This window comes from Ciconia boyciana, chromosome 7 (genome assembly GCF_034638445.1).
Source record: "Ciconia boyciana chromosome 7, ASM3463844v1, whole genome shotgun sequence".
Taxonomy (NCBI): domain Eukaryota; kingdom Metazoa; phylum Chordata; class Aves; order Ciconiiformes; family Ciconiidae; genus Ciconia; species Ciconia boyciana.
In genome coordinates this window covers 3,201,769-3,225,987 of record NC_132940.1, presented here as the reverse complement: position 1 = coordinate 3,225,987, position 24,219 = coordinate 3,201,769, and the positions used below count along the sequence as shown (strand labels likewise).

Sequence of the window (24,219 nt, the reverse complement as noted above, 5' to 3'; positions counted from 1 at the left end):
TGGTAAAAGCCAATCATTTGCACAACAAAAACACTAGGGAGCAGTAACAATTAAAAATGGTCTAGTAGTAGAATTCTAGTGGAGTGCTCCAAAGTGAGAATAAAACAATTTTAAGGAAGTGTAGAGGAGAGCAAACTGGGACAGAAGGAACAAACAATTTACATACTATATTTGTTGTAGTTAACCCAATAAAACAAAATTATTTGTTTACTTCAAACATTGTGGCAGAACCTTCAATCCTCATTCTGCATGAACAAAAAGATACAATTGCAACGGTAAGGAAATATTCTTTATATAACAAAAGATAGAAGTAACAGATGTTGAGTGCTGCTGTAGTTATGCCATGAAGAGCTATAAACTCTGTATTGTTACATCAAGTCAGGGCGTTGCTTCATACAGACCCAGACTGAAGAACTTGAGATGTGCTTGCAGTAGCAACTGGTGCCGTTCAAAGAGGGGAGGATCAGGATTTGATTTGTCGCAATCCACTATGGCTCTGGGACCATATGTCCACATCACCTGTTTACCAACAATGAAGTTTGCATTAGTTTTCAGTCCCAAGTTTACACCATGCATCTATAGCTGAAAAGTGATGTGAAGTAGATTTCTCTACAGCAATCATGTTTTGCTCTGTCATTGCTAACAGCCCTGTGAATCTGTGTAGAGGAAATTGCTGGAGGGCCTTGTGGAAGACATGCTTTCTTCCTGAGATATGTACCTTGTGTCCACATTGCAAGTGGAGCACTCAAGATGGTATTCTGACATGCAACTTCAGACTTGGTTCCAAAAAAAGAGAAATTGCTTTTGCTTCACACTAATGATTACAAGTAGAGATAGGTGCAAGGCAAGTTCATGCCTAGAATAACCCTTCTAGTGAACTCAGTTGCAGATGTAGACTGGTACAGTAGGATAGGTCAAGTAAATAAGTGAAACTAACCATTATGAAGTTAGCTCTTGGTTGTTAGCATGCTACAATATAAGTAAGAATGACTGAGAGCTGGGATTCCCCCGTTTTATGGAAGATTTTCTTTGTGTCGTTCATGGTAGGTTTCCAGAAGACACCACAAAATTGCATAAACTGATGCAATTAATCTGTTCAGTATTTAGTAGCATTGTAGGGACATAATTTTTTATGATGTTGACCTCTATTTTGATGATTCAAATCACAATCCATTTAAATCTATTGGAAGATAAGATTCCCTGAAAGGATATTAAAATAATCTTTCTTTGTGTTTTTATTAAATGTGTGCTGTAGGTGAACAGCATTCTTGATTAGGAACCCAAACTGAGTTGTTTTTTTATTGCAGAGAGGTGAAAAAATGACTTGGGATGAAGTGAGTACAATTACTAAACAAGCCGATTTTAACTGCAGTGGCAAACTCGACTACAACAAGGTATGGCAAACAGAGTGATATTATTTTGTTCTTGTGTTACTGGTTTGATGTTATTGACAGTTTGAGCATTATCAAACACAATACGTACCACCTCCATGTGTTGGTCTATTGATGACCTTACCCCAGGCACCCCCGAACTGCCTACTTACTGGAACATGGGCTGGTATATATTTCTGTTTCACTCGCTTTATCTGGCTATTATCTTTGAAAAGGTCACTTGCTGCAAGTGAACTTGATGTATTAGGCAGAGCCTAATAGTAAGCATGAAGCCTAACGGCATGTGTGAAGGTAAGAGTTAAAGGAATGGCAAAATAAAGATGACAATTGATAGCAAATTTGGCTAAGAGAGAGTTGTGGGAGTTGCTATGTCTGTGACATTTTGTAATTTCTTGTGTGGGGGACACTATCATATAAGTTGAACATTTTATTTTGAAGACAACATCTTATCAGGTTTTTTGACATAATCTCTAAGCAATGACTAAGTTTTGAACCGAATAAACAGTCCACAAAGATTTGTACATAAATATAGCTTCATAGGAGAAAAACAACCTCCTATTGAGAACCCTATGGTAAAAAAAAAAAAAAAATCAGTCTTCAGATATCTAGAAAGAAATATAAATCACCTCTTGGGCTGAAAGTCGCACTTAATTTTTATTCAGTATTTGGACTTCCTTGTTGAATCATGGCTCCATTTTACTGTATCACTTGAGTGGCCGCTCTGATTCATGAAAATGAAAATTAATATTGTGCTTTAAGAGAAAATACATTACATCTATTGACCTGCCCTTTCCTTACTAATGTTACATTTTAATCCTTAAAACTGTGAGAAAGGATGTTTCACTTAACAGATTACTTTTCTTTATCTAAAGTTTTGTGACTTGTACATGACAACCAGTGAGCAGTGCTGCAAGACTGCACGAGAGAAACTGGAAGTTGATAGTCGATTGAGGCAACAGCAGTTTGGAAGTCAAGCTGAAACTTCCTCTGAAGGGATCACGCTGCCAGTGTCAAAACCATCACCAAGAGTCCCGAGGAAAACTGATCACAAACTAGCACCAACAAAAGGTATTTATATTTCATATTGGGAGTTTTCATTCTGTTGGAGATCATGCTCTGGGTCAATGAACAGCTGAGTATTTGTTTAATTTTTCTCAGATTAGTGAGGAAGTTATTGATTAATATTCATTTCTACTGTGGCAATCTCATAAATGTCTCAGTAGAATATCTGACCCCCATGTTCAAATGGTCTTTGGCTGCATCTATGATCTGAAGCTCAAATTCTTATGGGTGAATTTCATTTACTGTCATGTGACACAGTCCAGAGGGAAGAGAGAAAATGAATGTCTTTGGCTGCATCTATGATCTGAAGCTCTCAAATTCTTAAGGGTGAATTTTGTTGACTCTCATGTGACACAGTCCAGAGGGAAGAGAGAAAATGTATGCTCAGATGTTGCAACATAGGCAAGTTATTTCCTTCTCAGATCAGAGATGAAACCTTAAACATTTATCAATAAACAGTCTGTTTGTTTCAATTATCAAGGCCACTTTTCAAGCACAATCAGTATGAGCGTTTAATGGTCTTCCTGAAGTTACAAAGATACTTAAAAACCTTCTGAAACTGGAAAAAGACTGCAAAGGTACCATGTGTGAAATCTTTGCATTTTTATGTAGTGTGCGCTGTTTAAGTTGCTTCAGTTCTAGGCAATACTGAAGGAGGTGCAAAGATGACAGAGCAGTGATGAAGACTGAGTTTATGTAGCTAAATCAACAATTGTATCAGCAGAGTTGCCCCAACACAAGGAATAAGAAAGTAAAGGCTTGGAAGTAATTGCATTGGACAGCTGTGCATAAGTGATGTGCTATCTGGCAGGGAAACTACATTGTCCTGGAAAGAAATAACCTGAAACAAGAGGCAGGTCAAACCTATCCACTTAGGACAGACTTACCTTGGTTCCAAGGTAAATGGAATCATGTAGTAACAATTTCTTGTCCTTCAGGTTTGGATTCCACGGTTCTGGCATTCATATGCCCATTCACCTGGGATGTATAGTCAGGGAAGTAAAGATGTTTGGCTAATGAATTATTAAATGTTATATAATTATAAGGGAGGTCAGCTTATCTGATTGAAGCTCTTGTCATCCATTTTTACTCTGTGTGCCTATAAATATAAGGCTTTAAGATAAATAGCACTAGGAGTGGGTTGAAATAATGTAATTGTAACTAAATATCTATGTTTATAGGTGATAGCAGAACTCCTTCAAGACCCTCATCAGCTCAGAGTTGCAAAGCATCCATTTCTACCGCTATCAGCATGGGTGTCAGTAGCAACAGAAACACAAAGATAATTGAGCCAGACACAATAAAGGTATCATGTAAGCTAGTCCTATTGAAATTATGCTGTTTTCCTCTAGGCACATATGTTATTGCATTTTAAATAAGAAACCGTTTTTCTCTGATTTTTAGCTTATGTTTTATTAATAGTTTGTCAAGGGCAGCTATAAACTAGTGAGAGATTTCTTGATACATGTTATTATTATTAACATTTTTATATACTGTTGGTTTTGCTGACATCTAGTTATTGAAAATAATTTTTCAGGTGTGAAGGTTTAATAAAACAAAGTGTGGTGGTGTTGTGGTGGGTTGTTTTTTTTTTAATAAATGAAACCACTGTTGGGTAAAACGTTTAATGACTTTTTGAGAAATTTAAAATTTAATAATTTATTAGGTTGGTGAGAACTTTAAATGCTTTAGTAGTCTGAAAGATTGTGTATCATAAACCTTTATATGAAAGGTAATTGGAAATAAATAACAGATCTGTGAGCATATTCAGTTTGTTGGGCATTAATTTGTAAATATATGCTGTAGCTTGAAAATATTGATTTTTAGTTAGACTAATATGTTCTATCAGTATTTTCTTTTAAATAAATCACTCATTCAATATAAATTCCTGTGGGAGAAAGACAACAAAGTCACTTTGCTAAGTCAATATTTGTAGAGTGTTAATATTGATCTTTTTCCTTTGTTTTCCCTTTCTTGACTGAACCTTTACTAGTTTTCTTTCAACAGAAAATAATAGCTGTAGAAATATAAAACATTAACTGGAAACTGCTAGGATACATTAAAAATGTGCACCTTGAGACTCCTGTATAAAAGGGAAAAAATGGTTATGACCACATAGTATAACTGCTGCTAGAAAACTGAACTGATTGTTCTCATGAGTTACATTTTTGTTTCAAATAACAACTCTGTATTTGTTATTGAACTCTGAAGTCCTTTATATCTTCGACATTGCTATACAGTGACATTTGTTCTATATTAAAATTTAAAAACATAATCTCAAAGGAATTTTTTGCAGTCTGTTTAGGTATCTGGACCTCCATGCAATTTAACCTGCAATTTCACCTTGTTCAAACATGATATGTAGTACATAAAACCATCACACAGTTTCCCAATATTGGATTCCTTTTTCTTTGTACAAGCTAGTAAGAGCTGACAGAAAAAAAGCAGCTGCAGATATCGATTGCTATTGATTAGCATCATACAAAACCTGAAATCAATCAATAAACATGAAAAGGTGTAAGCAGAACTACTAATTTTTTTTAACCCTAACTATTAAGGGCACAATGCAAACTCGGTCAAAATCAATTAATAAATACACAGCAATTCATTTGGGCTGCGGATCAGAATCTAGCACCCCACAATTTTTCTTATTTATCTTCTATTCAGATTTTCTTTTTTTCCTGCAGTTCACCTGTCTTTTGGGGACAGTAAGAAAATATTGCTGTCATGAAATTGGACCAATGCCAACTTTAAATTTCTGACAGAAGAAAACTGTGGAAGTCAAAACATGGTGAACATCTAAATTTAAAAACCCTTAGGAAACATGGAATGTATTCATAGTACATTCTTTTGTGTGTTTTCTTTTTGTCAGTGGAGTTTTGTGACATGTTCAAAGCCATGTAAATAACTTTGGGGAGAAAAAGTATACAGTTGGAGAAGTGCTAAAGATGTGCATAAACAACATGCTGACCTCTTGGGCTTCAACTGTAGTTGAATCACAATTAGTTAAAGCATGGCTAATGGAGATCTTAAATTTCTGCAAAATATTCTTATTATCGGTTTTAGTCAAGATTGAAAGACATTAACAAAAAAAGAAAGCAGTGTATCATCTTCTAAAATCTTCTCTCTGCATTGGGTAGCTAAATTATCCCTGCTAAGGATTCTCACCTTTGCATTCTCCTCTACTGAAGTCAGTGAAAGACCTGTACACACAGTGGGCAGAAAAAGAAATACCTGAGAAAAGTCCTTTTCCTGAAAGAAACAGTTATATGCTCCCACTCATATCGGTGAAGTAGCCTCATGCAATTGAACTAGCAAGACTTTTTCTGTGCATGTGGAACAGATTTGTACAAGACAAAGCGTTGAACTGAAGTTCTTTGCTTTAATCATAGGAACAATTCCTCTCACAAACATTGCTTTTTATTTTGAATTATGCATGAGTGTGTGGACTATCCAATAATAACTTAAATTGTAATGGCAATAGAATGCATTATTTGGGCAGTGACCAGCACTGGCAGCACCAGGTAGTCCCTAACATTTCTTTATGATTAACATTTTTAGTACAAACATTTCCCACTATGTTAGCTATTACTTGACAACTTTTGTTATGCATTGAAGTGACATACTAAAATCAAAACAGAAAAATCATCTTTTAGCTTCCCAGGTTTACATACCTGTTTGTAATTTGACATGGATAATTTAGAGAATATAGCACCACCTTACGCCCTCTGCAAGAATAACAGTTTAGTATTTGATTCCTAAAGCGTTGTCAAACTTTTGCTTACCGTTGCTCACATCTTAACCTGCACATTGTTCCGTGAGATATTTTCCCTTCTTACTTGGATTGTTTGGTGTCCCTGTTGTAACACTGTCCATCTGAATGCAAAACCGCAAAAAAGGTAGTCTTTCATCTGAAATAATAGATAGAAAAATGGAAGGTAAACAAACAGGACAAAGCTACTCTCTGTGGACTATCTGTGAGATGATGGTTTGAAGACCACTGCCATAGTGAGAAAGGGGGAATAGAACGTGGTTGTTAAAGTAATTTTTGTACATGAAAATTGTCACAGCATCTTTTTGAATAGTTACAGCACATTTGGACTGCTGTTTAAACTTCTATTATGGTCATCTACGTCTCAAAGAGCAGCCATGTTGCTTCATTAGCAGACCTTTTGACTTAGATCTTTTTGAAATGTCATTAATTTTTCAAACAGTTTTGTAAGGTATTAAGCTTAAGAGACTAAATGAGCTAACAACCAGTTATCTCAGCTGTGTCAAGTTTTAAGGAGAAATCTCAATTTACTGCATATGGACTTTAGACGAAGTTAGGAGTCATGCAAGTATTGGAATAAACAGTTTACTGAGAATGGAATAGTACTAGAATGATTTAACAGGCTAAACTACATATTTGAATTCTAGCACTGACTTATGTTGACTCTAATGTCAATGCCAACTCCCATTATCCACTCATTTGATTGAGAGAACACTATCTTTTGCTCAACCTTTAACCCTCACCATTAAGTCGCAGTAACTTTCTGTCTCTGTTCTCTTCTTTGCTAATTATTCTTTGTGATTGGATGCCTTTTGCTTATCCCGTCACTAGAAATCTAGTTTAATGGGTAAAGATTGGTATAAAATTTTTAGGTGGCTTTGTTAATTAGGTCTATACCGCTACATAAAAGGTGGCCAGGGACTGATGTCTGACTCTGTGGACCAAGTAGCATAGGTAGCTGCACTTCCACAAAGCTTAGGCCTAGCACCCTCTCAAGCAGATTGTGTCTGCTTTAAATGGCACTTGGCTTGTGTTTTTTCCTAGAACCCATGTGGTAGTGTTGTGGGGTTAAGAAATTATACTTTCCAGTGCCATTCATAATCTTATGTCTCTGCATCCCAACCAAGAATACATGTTACAAGCTGTGGGGTAGGTCATGGCATGGAGTGTGCAAGGTTGTAAAACCTGATGGGATAATGTTGACTCTGTAGGTGACAGAAAGCCAAATCGAGTGCAGTTACATCCATATTCGTTTTTGAAAGTAGTGCCTGAAGCGAAAAATCCTTTGAACTGTGTACACATTTTCTTGAAGAGCGCTAGTTCATCTGAAACAGAGCCATGGAATGAGGTAACAGCTAAACACGACGGATGATAGGGTGTTGAATGCTTCACCTTGCTTCTTGCTGTCTTTTATTTCTCAGTTTAGATGTAGCTGGTGAGACGAGATCATTGTTCCTCTAACAGCATGCTGTTTCCTCTGCCTCTCTGATGGCAGAGCAGATAGGTTTCCACGAAGGTCCCAGATCCAACATGTTATCTTAACTGGAAAAGATTATGGGAGATTATGGGAGGGGAAGGACTTGGATATTAGTTTCCATCAGGGATTCGATGTCCCACTTTCTTTTAGATAGCTTAATTGATCTTTGTCTTTTTGATAGCCTGTGCTTTGAGGAAGTATGTTTACTTTTAAAGTCTCTTAGAACTTCCTTAGCAAAGTCTTAATTTTCTTTAAAAATCCCAAGGAACCTCCAAAGAACAGCAGAAAGTGAGTTGCAAGGTATATACTATTTGTACTTAAAAGTACTCTGTATTGTCAGCTGTATGCAAATATAATTAGCAGAATTTGACATCTAAAATTGGTATGATGCATTATGCTACCAAAACTATTGGGGTACTGAGGATGAAATAATTGTTGCCTTTAGATCAACATCTTGGATGGGACAGGGTAATCTTACCATAATAATAAGTAATTTGAGATTAAGATAGTTTCCAGCTATGTAAAATTTGGAATTCTCAGTATTTATCCACATTGATGTTTTGAGGATAATACATATTTATTCCTTTAGTGTGAAGATTCTTTTCATAGCTGAGTTTGTGCTATTTGGGTGGAACTGATAAAATAAGAGTGATTCAGAGGCAGAAAATGAAGTGAGAGACAGTATTAGATTCTGCAGTCTTTCAATGCCAACACAGGTGGGGAGTTTGCTCGAAGTACATCTCTCTCTTTGTTTTGATTAATTTATAAAAAGTTCTTAAAGCAGAAAGGAGTATCATGAAGATTAATTTGGTAATGTTTGAATGAGAAATTCTTAGTATAGAGGAGTTGACCCTGTTCCCAGAGAAATCAGTGTCAAAACTGTGGCACAGGACTGAAGGCTCTTAAATCCATGAATCCCTGAGTCATTTATATTCTTAAGAAGTGTAGAGTTCTGAATGGAGAAATCTAAATTCAGGATCAGAGCTACATGTATTACAAGTGTGTTACTTGGCATCCTGGGTGTATGTACACTCACAAAGTCCAGTTCTTGCCTGACACCTTTAGGTCATTGACTGTAAAGTACCATCAGTTGAGTGTGAATGTGTTGTACTGAGAACTGATTCTTTAAGGGAAGAAATGAAATGTAGCACTCGGATGAAGACTGACCTTAGATGGAGTTAGTCAGCCTCCTTACTGGGAGTTGCATGCAGACCTCTTTTTTTACAAGCTCTTCTCAAATCTGTGTTAGCTTGCCTGTTACACTGAACACTAAGCATAGGTACAGCCACCTGGACAGAGCTCTCTGCTGAGATTACACTGAAAGATTCGTTCTGCTAGGCTCTGCTGAGAAACATTATCTTCCATTGCTAGGAGTGATTAGAAATCATGGATTTAAGCCAGACCAGAGAAGGCAAATCAAAAATGTCTTCCATTTCTCAAGGCATATGATATGTCTATAAGGACTTTATTTTTGTTTTGCTAAAGAAATATAATTCAAATGATATTTGAAATTGAAAATTGGGACCTGCTGTTTAAAATAAAATTTAAAAATTTGAAGTATGCAGCTGTTTTAGCATCTCAGCAAAATCATGGCTTCTCCAGGAACTATATTATTCATAAATACAGCAGTTTTCAGTTTATGTCTTTCTGATAGCTTTGACAGAAGGCGAAAAGAACCACTTAATTTGACCAATAGTTGTGTCTGTGATTTGTCTGAGCAAATAACTGCTCATTGTTCAGCTAATCAATTATGTTCTTTGCTTGATTGGCCTGATGGAACTACTGTAGCAAAATTCCAGTCTTTCAGTGGTAAATCACACAGTTCAGAGAATGTAATGAGCTCAGTTTGATTCTTCATGGCAATTCAAATTTCATTTCAGCTATTTGAGCATTGGGCTAATCTGTATGTTTTTCAAGGATTTTCATAAGTGAAGCAACATTACTAACTGCTCTGCAAAAATTGACTACAAAAAGGACTATTTGAGAAAATTAATTTTAAAAAAGGAGTAGAAGATCAGTGCTGTATCTTGTGGTGTATTTTATGCAGGATTTATTAAATCATCAAATGAAAGTATTTCAGAGAAGGCGCTTTTATCTTGATCAGAGATCAAGGCAACATCTAATATTTGCTTGGTTTCCAGGAATGGCAACGTGCACAATCCAAAGGGTGCTTCTACTTAGAAGAAGATGGTGAAATCATTAGTCACAAGTACAAGTTGCACTTACCGCAAAGGTCTACAGTATGTATTACCATCAAGCCTTTAAATGTTCGTCAGGTAGAAGGTAAGTGTATTTGTATTTCTTTGGAGAATTTTTCTCTATAAAAAATATTTTATCTTTTGCTGATACATCTCTCCCTTTCTTACTTGCAATACTTTGCAATACTGTGATATAGCAATACTTTTCTCTGTTGACAGAGTCCTATTAAAAATGTAACTTAACTTGTCACACCATATTTTCTGCTTAGTCATTTTGTGCTCACTGCTTCGGCAGTGAAAATCAGCTAAGTCCATTATCTTTCTCCCTTTAGTCAGCCAACCTCTTAGATTATTTTTGGCCATAGATTTGTGAAGTTTCTTATTACAAAATTTGAAGTTAGCACTGTTTGCAGTACCTCTATGTAAGGTGTTAATGTACTTTGTGGGAAACAACAATACAAAATTTAGTGAATATTGTATTTTCCACCTCAAATACTTTTGTAAATACTTAAAATAGGTTATGGCTTTTTATGGCAGTACGGTATCTTGATGTTTTGATTATGAATCTTGTCTGAGGGATTTATAGCATAGTTTGCCTATTTTAATTTTCATCTTAAAAGAGTGAAGCCCAGCATTAGAGCCACCTGAGACTAGTCAGCCTTTGTGCTCCTTTTTTCCAAATGCTATTGGCTTTGTTCTCTCCAGTGATTTACCAAGGAGCTTTATCTAGTTGCTATGTTGGAATTATTTTTTCCCCAAGTAGATTATTTCCTCTTTAATCCTGTGAAACAGGGGCCATTAGATCACAAAGATGTTTCAGAGTCATCAGGACTGGCTGTTGTGCTACAGGTTGGTAACTGATTCTGATTGAGGTTGGTAATAAAAACTTCACTGCAAATAATTGACAGAAAGTAGTTGTTTTCCAATTACTACCTGGCTGAAATGGGAAGCTGATCAACAGACTTCTAACAGTGAGGAAACATGGTCCAATACTAACAGATTTGAATAACAGAATGTCTCAGTGCTCTGTTCATAACTTTTCTTTTTTCATGTGGCACCCTCTTAAACTTTGCCTTAGAATAGTTCTGCTGCAGGATTGTCAAGACGTTCTGTGTAACCAAGAGTACTTGTCTTTTGTAAAAAAAATTTCTACTTTTGCACATTATTGTCCTGTATATAGAAATATCTTCATGTTTTGTTGTGAAGAGAAAGGCATAATACTGGTATGTAAGGAAAGGATTTGTCTGTTAGCAGAGCAATTACCTTTTTATGAGAATTCAAAAACATCTTCAAATTCTTAACAAAGTTGTGTGGTGTGTAGCCACTCTTTAGTATCATTAACTCCTAACTGTAGAAAAACTAAGCCCCTGCCTTCATTGTTTTGCTGTGGTCTGATTAACTTGAAGACCACTAAATAGCTCATTGATTGATTGCCCTCAGGAACTGAGCAGCTACAAGAAATCAAAGAGGTTCAAATGGCATCCATTCAACATATGTAAGACCAGGCCTCCATTCCAATCCAACCTAAGACTAACAAAGAACAACTAGTGATGCCATGTAGAGGGATCTTGCTATTTAAATCTTAAAAATAATTGAAACTTACACTTCTGAGATTTACATCTCCTGGTATCCCTAGCTTTTGCATATAATCTGGGTTTCCAGTCAAGGTGAGTTTAACAATATTTTACAGAACTTCAGAAGAGAATATGATATAATTTTGCTAACAACCTTAATTGCAAATATCTAGGAGCCTTAGTGTAAAGAAAAGTAATAAATAGTAGTGTTGTACTAATGGTAGAAAACAATGAAAATAGGTTCCTTAACTAGCAAAAGTTTTAATATTAGAACTATTAATAGTAATCATTATCTGTAAGACAATCACAGGACTTGAAACAATTTATCTGATCAACCTAAATAGGAGGGAAATCCCGATAGCATATAATGGATTCTTTTTTTCCGTCTTAGATTAACAGGGGTCAATATTATAAATGCCACGGAAATATCTACTTTGGGGTTCAAAGAAAAACAATTTCGTGCTATTATTAAGCATTTGTGTTGGGAATGTTTTTCTTTTTAGGAAAATCTTGTCATTGGTTGTCAGTGGATACGGCTTTGTATATTCTGAAGGAAAACGAAACCCAAGAAAATCTACAGCTTGTGAGCTTTACTGAACAACAAAACAAAGAGGTTAGATATTTTCCTTGTATTCCTATTTTAATTGTTATATCTTTAGTGTATGTGTTAATGCTGCATGGGTGAGTTCCCATGTATTTGGAAGGAATTTAAACTGTACCTAATCAGACTAGAGGAGAGAAGAAACACTTGTTCTGTCCATGTTCCCTTTCAAAACTGACAGAACTTATGCAAGGTAAGATGTAACACTGTCTTAGTTATGCCCTTTGGATGGGCTGAATTGCAAGCCACTTGTATGGAAGTTCATTGAAATTCCTGTGAGGACCGTATTATCATGTGGTGTGTTGGCAAGTATTGCTGAGTTGCTGGTAGTCTGTAGAGATACTCTGTGGAAACTCACTTGTATTCTTGCACCTTCAAAAACAAAAGTTCAAAGGTAAAATTTGTTAAAATTTCCTTTAATTTTCTTTCTCCTTGCCATATATATGATTTTGAACTTCACAGCGCACAGAATATTCTTACCCTACCGCAGAAATACGGGAGGAGAAATGGCAGCATTAAGTTACTTCCCCCTTCCAAGCCACAGGGAACTCGGTTTGCTTCTTAAACCCTAAGTCACTTGTGACTTTTTAAATAGGAAATTTTTGTTGCTAGTTTGAACAAAGCTGATAAATCAGGGAGGAAATTAAAAACGCAGTGGGTTTTGTCAGCCTGCTTCTGGCTGCTTTTGTTTTAAAGTTTAACAATTAAAGAGTGTTACAAATCTGAAAATGATAGGACTGTTACTAGACACTTCTAGTAATGACTGTTCTCCCCTCATCTCTGGTCCTGTACGTTTTTCTAACTTATTATAACGAAGAGATTCGCTAGTTTTTGTGTCTTTAAAATGGCATCACACAGCATCTCACTGTGCGCATGTTTTCTTTAAGGAAAGAACCTAGCATTACCAGTGTTTTCAACGAATTAATCACTTTTGTATGAATATTACTAGTAATAACGAAAGGTATAATTTGAGAAGTAACTTACAAACTTGTCTGTCTTCCTTTAAGAGTAGATGTTTGGATGGAAAGGGGAGCTCGGATCAGGCATTTACTGGCTACTCCCATTCACAACAGGCTGTAGGTTGAAGAAGGTAAAACCACAAATTACTGGAGAAGCAAAGCTGGTATATAGAGGTGAAGATGGAGAACTGGCTCTGACCAAAGAGTTCCGGTAAGTCATATTCCCAAATAGGCATGGTAACTATTGCAAAAGTGTGTGCTGCAAATAACATCTAGCTTTTTAAAAGCTGTATGTTACTAAAATGCTGTTTGTACAGAATATTCTCAAATAGACTGAATAGTTATCGACAATATTATGAGACAGTAAACAGAAGTATATGGAAATAGTTCTGCCTTTTTCATCTTTTAGAGCCACTTTATTGGATATATTTGAAACAATTGATTTGGATGGAAATGGCCTTCTGAGTTTGGAGGAATACAATTTCTTTGAACTGAGAACTAGTGGTGAGAAATGTGATGAGGAAGCATGGGCTGTATGTAAGGGTAAGTTCATTGCTGTGCTTGATACAACTAATTAGGGCTATCAGTCTACTTGCAAGCTGTTGTTTATAGCATCCTACTATGTATACGGTATAGAAGAACTGAGCATTTTGTAGCCTATACCAAGAACGCATACAGATATTGTTCTCTTCTCTCTCTTTTTCTTGTTTTCCTTTTCCAGTCTCCTGTCCTTTGTTTTGCTTCACTCTCGTTTGTGTGCCACTGACCTTCTGCTGAGAAAATTCCTCCCCTTGCTAATGGTAAAGTTCTGTAGGTAAAACATTTTATAGCTGCCAAAAACTACAGGTTTTCTACTCACAGATCATATGGTGAATTAAGCTGTAACAGGTATTCGTTTAATCAATCTCCTTTCTGCAGATTAAGCTGATACTGCTTTCATATCTCACAAAGTGTTGAGAGGGATACTTAATTAGTGTGTATATGATGCTTTAAAAATGGCATCTAGAGCTTATGATGATTGTTTAGAAAGTTAGACATTAGAAAATGCCTATTGCAACTATATATTTTCTTCAGATGTAAGCAGTTTTTCATTAAGAATCTATCTTTTGAAGGTTCATATATGGTGTGTCAGTTTGTCCATAGTGCGCTATGACAGCCGTGAGATTCTGAGACTTCCGTGAGTGAGACGAGGAAGCTGACAGCCAGTTAAGACTCTTCCAGCTGTACTTTGTTTTCTGTCTGCTGATATATCTCATCAATGTTACTGGACATCTTGCCAGCTTGCAGGAGCAGTGTTAGACCACAAACTTCGATTTGGAAGAAAAAAGGACTTCTGTGGCATTGCTTTAAGCTTGCAAAGGCCTTGAGAATGGACATATTTACCCCATAACAGGGTTGGGAGAATACAACCACCAGTGACTGTAGGCTGCTCTAATAATACAGTACATGAAAGCGGTGGTTTAAAGGCAGTGGCAGTTTAGCTGAAGTGAGTGGACAAACTGGGAATTTAGAAGTCGTTGTATGAAAATTAAAAGTTTCTGTAAGAAATGTAGTTTTTTGGCAACTGATGTTTGAAATGCCTGTATGGCATACCATTATATATCAGCCTATGTCATGCTTGATATAATTCTTTGGTAGGCTATGACACATTGCTTAATTTGGGCCAAAATACTTTAAATCTGGCAAGTCCTGTTAGAGTGTTTTGGGGAAAAATAGTTAAGATATTGGACTTTTTCCTAAATGATGGAAAGCTCATACAAAAATACTTTTCTATAAATGAGTTTCTTGTCTGTTTCATCCCTGTACATGCTTTTCCACACTTTATGACTTTGTCAGTGTTATGCCTCTCTGCACTGGTCTCAACATGAGTAGGAAGGGTGTATACGTGTGTGAAGTGTATAAGAGAGGAAAGAAGAGAATAAGGTGAATGTTTTACCAGGTCATTAATCAGTTGAAGGGTTCAGACGAATATCATAAATCTTGACACCAAAGTTCAAGCCATTTATTATAGCATCTGTTCCCTTAGATAGATTTATTAAATTGGTAATCCCTTTTTAATAATATATAGTAAAGATTTAGCATTGTTATGAAGATGAGAAAACCATTTTTAAAAATCTCTGACACAAGGACATTTCAATTATGTGTTTGCTGACATTAGAGTGGTCGATCTATGATATTCTATCAAGAGAGGGGTGTTAGGATTACTGGCATTTTATTGCTTTTTAGGAACTAAGTAAATCATTTCTATATCAAGGACCTCAAGCACTAAGGCTGCTGGCCCCAGCAGACTTTGATTTCCCATTCCTAATATACCCCAGTCTGCAAATCTCAACCACAACAAATACTGCTAGCAAAAAGAAAAAAAAAATCAGTATGAACTTTTTCTGTTTTGAAATCTCACCCTCTTTTGGGTTATACAAGGGGCCAGCTGTTTCTAGTCATTACCTAAAATCCACGGGGAAGCTCTGTAAAGAGCACATATCTGGTCAACGACATTATTTCCCAAATAATACTGGAGAGCCTGAGGCTCCATCTTTTAAACCTCATTAACATAAATGGGAGTTTGGCTTTGGAAGGATAAAGGGTGTTTGCAGAGAGAACAGATGTTTAAGTGCTACCTTATATTTCTTTTTAAACAGAGAATTTTGATATGAAGAAGAATGAACTAACAAGACAAGGATTTATGGATCTGAATCTCATGGAAGCCAATGACCGTGAAGGGGATCCTAGTGACCTTTGGGTCACTTTATTGTCTCTGGGCTACAATAAAGCATTAGAAATGACAGAGGTATGATAGCCATATAGCAAAAATAACTCACTGCACATATTTAACTGCAGTACTGTTTCTGTCATAAATTGATTTCAGTAGGCCAGTGATGCAGTCCAAAGCCTGTTAATACAGGGTTTATGCTATGACTTTCAGTCATTATGGTATCCTGTTTCTGAGGATAACACTGACATTGTTGAAAGAGGAGACTTGCCTTTTGCTTTAGAGAAAGCCAGTATTTTGTGGGGTTGTAGAGGAAGGAATCTTGGGTTATACCTGTTGAAAGAATTCACGCACCTTGCTGGTGGGAAGTGGTAAGAAGACAGCAATGGTAAACTGTGAGCTGTCAGCAAACCTACAAAATGCAGGACTTGCTCTGCTTAAAAAAGTCACTTTCCTGGCCCAAGCTGCAACAGAAGCGGATAAGGAGAAGATAACTTTTTTCCCACATGATTCAGAATTCGTAATTTTCAGACATGGCTATTTCTGTTACTGTTGCCTTTCACAACAGTGTCTGAAGGTGTTCACCATAAAATTTTAATGAAAGGACTTCTGATGGCACACTCTTTACAGGACCAGGGATTATTTCTGTGATGTCTCTGTGTGCTTATAGATTTTTTTTTTTTTTTGAAGCAGTATCAGTGTTGGTGTTAATAGTTCTCACTAAAGAAAGAGGATATCTTTAATGAATAGAAAATAAATTATGAAAAATTAAAGAAAATATTAAATATGCAGATAATGTCATCATTTAACTTTCATTCCCAAGAAAAGCTGATTTTAAAAAAATTTTTTTTTTTTTTTTAATCATAGTCTGATTGTATTATTTCTTTAACTTTTGTTAAACTAAATCAGGTCAGTGTAGTCACTATATAAAAATATATATGTGTGAAACAAATATATACAGAACCAAAAATACTCAGTATGGTAGAGAGACTTCAGTTGTCCCTCAGTGAAAATATTGAGATCATGGTGAACGATTTCTTAATGAGTAGCACTTTCTCCTTTTCCTGCCAGTATGGTTAGCAGAGCAACTACAAAATTGTCTTTCTGCATTTCAGACGTAAGAGGGAGCTATCCTCTAAGGAAGAAGATTTTTGGGGAGGTTTTTATCGAGTTAGAAATTTCGAAAAGGTGTTTTGTGCCTCCTACTAGCTGTGGTTTATGGCGATAGTCTTTCCTTTCCAAAGGACAACATAGCTCTCTGAATGCTTTAGTCATTAATCTAAAAATGTATATCTACTTAACTTGTGTCTATAACTTAACCCTTTAATTCCTTGATTTCAGATGATTTAACAGATTTATATTTCAGGAGCATTGAGCCTAACAAATTAAAGACAGAACTGAGAAATCCTAGTGGATTCCAACAGCCATTTGAAAGAAACTGAGGCACTGTTACTGAGTCTAAGAAAATGCAAACTCCTGGTTGTTACGTGTACTAATCTTGGCCAAGATACTGTAAGAGCGGAGTGCTTAATGCAACATTGCATATCATGCAGATATTTTAAATCTGTATGAAGTGGCACAAATAGCAAGAGTGTGACAGGTAAAGGAAACAGGCTTATTTCAGACACTGAAATACATTCACACTTCATCTTAATTCCTGTACGTTTTGCTATCCAAGGAAGGGTTTGCTATGTCGGAGCCAAATGCATCAAACTACGTATCGAGCATGCTGTGACTGGCATGAAAAATGCTCATTTGTCCTGGGCTTTCATTTGGTTTAAAAGATTGCCACAGCTCTCAGGTTTTGAATATTTAATATTCAGTGGCATACTTGTATTTGGGTAATTCTACTTCAGAGCATATATGAAAATACTTAGGAGCTGTGGATGAAAATCTGAGGGGAAAAACTACAGATGAAGTGATGATAAAACTCATTTTCTCCATTGCAGGCATGCCCCTTTGTCATTGACATCTATGCAGAAAAATGCAAACCCAGAATTAAAGCCATATATCTGGAGGCAGGGAGCTGGCAACTCAACAGGGCTATTTGCAAGTCTGTTGTTAATAAAGGAGAGGCCAAAGTAATGGATGGCTGTGAAAACATAATCATCTATACCTACAAAGCAGGCAGGAGAATCACTTCTGTTATTGAAAATAAGGTATGGCATGAGACTTCTGTAAGGTACTTTGTGTCAGTCTATTATTATTGTTCTTCTTCCCTCCTTGCATCACTTTTGAGAATTGCATTTTCTGATATTCCTGATACCAAGTTTCTGAATCTAGTTCATTTAAAAAAAAAAAAAAAGTGCCTGATGCAAAGCTCTTTTTGACATATGACTCAGACTTCAAAAGAGTCTGGATCAGTGTTCTTGGAAGGGACAGCTTATTGTAATGAGGCAAGTGGTTTTAAATATCATATAGAATCTGAATATTTGTTTGTGTTCACATTCCATTTTTTCAATATTTTGATAATTATTGGAGACATAATATGTTCGTAATACCAGAAAACAAACACTAAGAACAGGAAATACAATTACAGAAAGAGCAAAGACTACTGCATTTACACTATTTAATATTTTCAGTGTGTATAAGAAAGTAAAAGAGCAGTCATTTGCATTGATTGTGTTTTAGAAGCATATTCTGGATGAATTGTTAACTGGCTAGCAGGTCAACTTTATTACTAATCCAAATTAACAATTGTAAATCCAAGCAAAAGTGGTTGGTGAGAAGCAGAGATTTTAAAACCTTTTTGCATAGATCCTAATGAATGTGCTGTTCATTCTTGGTTTCATTTATATCAGGAGCTGTGAGTAAATAAATACAGTGTGGTAAGAGGCTAAACTTAAGATGCTTTAAATCTTGAAAGATCACAGCAAGAAGTATATTTTTAAATGGACAAACATGCAAAAGGGGGTGGGTTGGTAGACTAATATTAGGACTGAATGCCGAGGTTCCTTGGAACTACAGGTTTAGATCTGCACTTCGCCCTTTAGGGTAGATATACTGGAGTTATTTATATGTTTGGGGATATGTCAGAGAAGGAGATGAGATCTGTACTGAGGCAACTGGATGCTGTCTGATTAAAATCACTGACCACTGCCACGTATACCATTTAGTAGGTTTCATAAATACCTCTGTTCTGCATTGAACAGTTGCACTTCCCTGAAAATCTCATTAGAATTTGTAGGCTGGAGGCTTTTTTGTATTGTAAATATCTGGAAAGAAATAATGAAAAGGCAGTTTTATGCATCTGTCATCTTCTAAGCTTCCCGCAGTGCAAGCAGTCTGATTATATCTTCAGTTATTGTACTGATGATTTAAATGGAAATAATTGTTTCTTTGTTATTTCTGTAATTAGAGTAAGGAAATATGCTAGTTCCTGAGGGATTCTGTTTTAGTCTTGCATATGTATTTAATCAGTTGGTAGAGAAAGGTGTCTGTCTTCTAACCCTCCCCAGTCAGGGTGTGAGCTGTGGAGATTAAAAGACCTTGCATACGGAGCCTCAAATTTCTCAGGGAGTAAGCAGTACCACATCTATTGTTTGCCTATTTATATGCCGAAATAAACAGTTAATGAGGCACTTCCTATCATCCAAAGCACAAACTTACTATAATATACCCCCTGTGCTAGGTGAATATCTGTGACCTTGTTCCTGTTGCCATGAGTATCTTCCTGCACAGATAATTCTTTTGTTTGCCTTTATCTCACTGCCATGTAGAAATGAGGACTTCACCAATATGATGCCAGAGCAGCTAGATCAAAGGAATAAGCAGCTTGACACTAGATTGTGTTTACATTTCTGCAGCGATACCATATTTCAAGAATTACCATATTTGCACTCTGCTGTCCACAAACCCTTTGTACTATGAGCACCAGAGATAGCTTTTTTTTTTTTTGTAGCTCAGTCCTTACCAGTCCAATAGTAGCTTCTTTGCTGCGTGAGGCTGACTGTGTAAAGGAACTGTGTTTCTACTCCATTTCTCAATACAGAGAAATTGTTGGATAGCATTGTCTAAGAATCAAACATTTCCCAGCGTCTCTATCAAATTGAGATTTATCTAGAGACAACTGAATAGCGGGGTATAGTAGCATGTCCCTAGGTCTTGTGTCTGAGTATTGCCTAGGATAAACTGGTGGTTAAAGAATTTTCTGTTACCCAAGCTTTCAGTTTTATATATTGGATCCTTCTTGCATAGCTTTAGCAAGAGTATGTGTTCTTGAAGTGATTATACTTCTATTAATTTTGTCAAATATTTTTTAAAGTCTCTATTAATGAAGTCTTCAGAAATGGCTTGTAGGGGATGTTGCAAACAAAAATTGGGCAAGCATCTAGTGACACTTCTCCAGATCACTGTCCTCGCCTCTAGTGATTTGCAGTTCAAGGACTACTTGAGACAGAAGTATTTTCTTTGTACTTAAAATCTAGTATGAATTTGTCCAGTCACCTTTTGAAACTATGTAAAGTGTTAGAATCTGTGACATTCTGTGGCAAATAGTTTTCTCACTAAATGGTGTTCCCAAGTTATTTCAACGAGTCATAAATGACTTTTGACAATGGATCTGGGCTCTGATGATGCTGAGGTACGTTTGAAACTGTTACTCTTCAAAGAGAATAGACATCAGCATCCTTAAAGCGTTTCTATCCTATAAAATAACAAAGTCAGAGCAAATGAGAGGAATGTGTAGTTGTTACATAAAGAGCAGCCACTTAACCATTAAGACTAATGGGTTCCTTCATGTTTTTTCACCTGCAGTCTGAAAACAAGGTGATTATTCATGTCAACAATGAGCAGAGTAAGAACTGCCTTAGTAATAGGGGACTTACTGTTTTTGCTGTGGAGGTGGCACCAAAATCCATGATGGTAAGATTTTTATTGTATAGCCAACTTAAAATCTAAGCAAAAAGAAGAAATGATGTGGCATATTTACAGTTTCCTTTTGCAGGTCTTTTATCATGATAATGAGCATGTGGATAGTGGCATCTTCATCACCAGTACAGATCAGATATAGCTCTTGATATTTCAGAGCTGAACACATACTTGATGTATCTACGTTTCCCTGTGTAGATTGTTATAAAAGTCCATAGCTGTTCAGTTTTTCATACGTGTGCCTGTTTGTTGTCCATTCAATACGTCCCATTTACTAATATTTTTTTAATATTCTTTTTCTAGGACTGTATTTTCTCTTTTTTTTTTTTTTTACTTAGTAAATTTTAATCAGATATATAGATATCTGTGAGAAACAGACCAAGAAGAGACAAAAATATATGTATGGCACTCCTTACACACAGTGTGATTTGCCAATGGCCAATTTTTTTTTAAACTGGACTTATGGATCATGTTTAGCCACAAGGCAATTTGATCTGCTGATCCCTATTCCAGAGCTGGGCAGGCTTTCGTGAAAATTCTAAATGAGGGTTCTAAGGAATAGAATGAGATTGAAAATGCGTTACAAATGCAAATGATATTTTTCTTCATTCATATTATGAAGAAAATCCAGTTTTTATTATGGCCTCTTTCTTTAAAAGAAGAGGTATCCAAACTATTTTATATTTCACAGCTTTCTAGGGTGGATGCGTTCAAACCTGTTGTAAACAGACACAGTCCCATGACACTGGCAGGGTTGGGACCTATTGTGATATTGCTGCTGACACTTTAGGTATCTATAGCCTGATCCTGTAAGGTGTTTTATTTATCTTAATTTTGGCTTCATTCAGTATAAATTGTAGGCTCAGTGTCCCTTAAGGATTTTTTGCTGTCATGCAATTAAATTAAATAGTAAGTTTTGAATACCAGCTGTCATTATAGATGCTGAATGTTTGTCATTTAATGTCAGTGATATAAGTACTGAAACAGTTCATTTTGCTTACATAGCGCTTCAGGTAATGTACACACAGTTCTCCAATAAACAACTATTTAATGTCTGTTTTCTCTCTTGTGTACAGGTTTCTCAGCATGTGATGCCGCTGAACGAGCAGGAAGAATGGCTTTATAATTGTGTGCATTCCCTCCTACGTTAAACGTTCTAGTTAGAGAGCTGTTTCTTGGTAGCGTTCAGACTAAACCAGGAATTCTTTTTTGGCAGCTCCTAGACAATTTCTAGTCTTGTCCTTCTCAAAAAGCTGGCATACGTTTATACTTCGTGGAGTTTGATTTGTTAAAGCCAATGAATCACATAAGTACTTACTTATTTGTAGTATCACACTTCTGCTAATGGCTTTTAAGAAACATACATAGTGATAGCTTAGGGATAGAGTAATTGTGAGTATGTAAAATCCTTTGACAGAGTATTCATCATATACTGTCTAACAAAATACATTGGCATGAAAACATTGAGACACAGTAAAAATTAGTACTGTTCAGTAATATAGCTGACAGTTGTAATATAATTGTGTTTTATAAAGGCTAGTTTCCCGAAATATGCTCTTATTTTCTATAACATGTTATGTAGTTCCATCACATGCTGGAACTGTTTCACTGAGGAGAAACTTACTTTGTTAAATTGGTCTGATGGGATCCTAATTAAACACTCTTGTGGTTTTGATATGAGAGGTATAAAGGGGTGGGGTTCATGATTTTATTTTGCCACCTGATAAAGGATTTGGTTATTTCCCTTTTTAAAAAATTTTATTTTCTTTTTTTGTCATTTGATGATAATACTCATCTTTCACTTGTTTGAATAATTACTGACTGTTTTTATACTCTTACATAAAATAAAATCTGCTTTTTCATATGCGATAAGGAAATAACATTATTTGAGGAAAATGAAGGTTTTGTTTCAGGCTCTTGACTGTTAACAGCAATTAATTATTTCCAGGGTAGCTGAAATAAGGAGACTAAAGTCCACCAAGTTGAAGCTGCAATAGCAATGAAAAACAACTTTGAGCTACTAAAAATATTCAGCCTATTTATGTTTTTCTGGTTCCTCTAAATGTCTGTTAATGTGGGAAAAAAATGATGACCCTGGTCACTGGATGCTTAAAAAGTGTCTTGAGTTTAAAATAGACATTAAATGTATGTGACCTCATCTGCAAGGGCAGCAAGTAGTCTTGAAAAGCTATATTTATCTGTTACTCTGCTGTAATCGTACACTGGGCAAGTAAATGTCAGTTACAAAATGAGAGCTCTGCTGGAGGCCGGCTGTGATTTACACACTTCAGCAATTGGTCCTCAGGCAGGTTTACTGGTGATCTCTTAGTTTTCTATTTTTTTTTTTCTTAGCAAGTACAGCAGGTATCGTTTTCCTTTCCCGAATTGTCTAAAAGAAGTAGAAGTTGTATTAAGAGGCCCCACAAATATTTGGTAATTTCTAGCAAACAACTGAGCTCTATAAACACTGCCTCAGGCAAGGTGTGGATACATCAGGAGTTCCTAGGAAATAATAAGACGCTCTACGTGTACAGGAGACACTACAAAGCGAGCACTCTGTTATTTGCATTGCTTTTGTTTATAAAATCAGTCTTGTTAGATGTGGCAGGAATCCATATGCTACTCTTTCTGCATTTTAGGAAAGGAATGGTTAAAACGGAAAGAAGTACTTGGCTGGGAAATCAATGCACGTGAAAAAGACTTGGTTTTGCAGCAGGTAGGGTTTAGTTTAACATGACACAGCAATACAGAGTGGAACCTTTTTCTTTTCTGATCCTCTTGCTGCTAGGAAGAGTTTAGTTGTCTAACTTTTTAGGTGGGAACATAGGCTGGCTCTTCATGGTAGGTTCTACCTTTCCTGCCCTGGAGGAGATGAGAATAGAGATCTCAGTCATATCTGCAGAGTCTTTTCCAGTTTGCTCTAAGTCCATGTACCACCAAAGCAGAAAAACATTCTACCTTCTCTTTTTAAGGCTGAACACAGGTACTAGCTTCTTTTCTTCAATGGGAGGCATTTGGGAGAGAAAGTGTCTGTAACAGCCGTAATTTGAATTTCTGGAATGTTATCTTTCTTTTCAGAACTAGAGCCATAATAACGAAACGCAGCTTCTTTGTGGCTTTGCTAACACCGGCCTTCCCAGAGCACCCTTCTGGGGCCATTGGGTGGATCTCCTGCTTGCGGCGGGTGGTCACTTGAGGCCCGGGGTGCCAAGCCTGCCTGTAAGGGCCTGTGGTGACATCCTGCTGGTGGCCGTGGGGACACGGGGCCCGGCCCGCGCAGAGTGCCAGGCCGTGGAGGTGCTGGGTGCTGCGCAAACCACGCCAGGACAGAGCACCTCGCTCTTCCTCTCCCCACACGGCGCTTGGCAGCGCAGCGTCGGCATCCTCTGACAGCTCCTGGCGCAGGGATCCGCGGCTCGGCAGGAAGGCTGTCCTCGTCTCGCCGTCTCCTTACCGCCAGTACGAGACTGGGAAGGGAGAGCGGGAGGGACCCCCCTGTCCCCGGGACGGACCCCCCCCCGTGCCCCCGTCCCCCGGGCTGGCGGCGCCTTTAAGGGGCGGGCGGCGGGGCGGGAGCGGTGGCGGGCACGGGGCCGGCTCCGGCTG

The 24,219-nt window shown here is 36.8% G+C and overlaps 1 protein-coding gene across 3 annotated transcripts in view; it reads left to right on the top strand.

Annotated features, from left to right (window-relative positions):
• EFCAB7 (EF-hand calcium binding domain 7) overlaps nt 1-22,475 on the top strand; it is a 31,041-nt gene extending 8,566 nt beyond the window's left edge. For all 3 annotated transcript variants that reach the window (XM_072866548.1, XM_072866546.1, XM_072866549.1), the window contains exons 5-15: nt 1,308-1,394; nt 2,264-2,459; nt 3,635-3,759; nt 9,844-9,985; nt 11,978-12,087; nt 13,088-13,245; nt 13,444-13,577; nt 15,674-15,822; nt 17,694-17,903; nt 20,500-20,607; nt 21,690-22,475. In XM_072866548.1, coding sequence (XP_072722649.1) covers nt 1,308-1,394; nt 2,264-2,459; nt 3,635-3,759; nt 9,844-9,985; nt 11,978-12,087; nt 13,088-13,245; nt 13,444-13,577; nt 15,674-15,822; nt 17,694-17,903; nt 20,500-20,607; nt 21,690-21,764 — 1,494 coding nt within the window. In that variant the 3' untranslated portion in view covers nt 21,765-22,475. The remainder of the gene's footprint in view (nt 1-1,307; nt 1,395-2,263; nt 2,460-3,634; nt 3,760-9,843; nt 9,986-11,977; nt 12,088-13,087; nt 13,246-13,443; nt 13,578-15,673; nt 15,823-17,693; nt 17,904-20,499; nt 20,608-21,689) is intronic.
• Nucleotides 22,476-24,219: the final 1,744 nt, after the last annotated feature.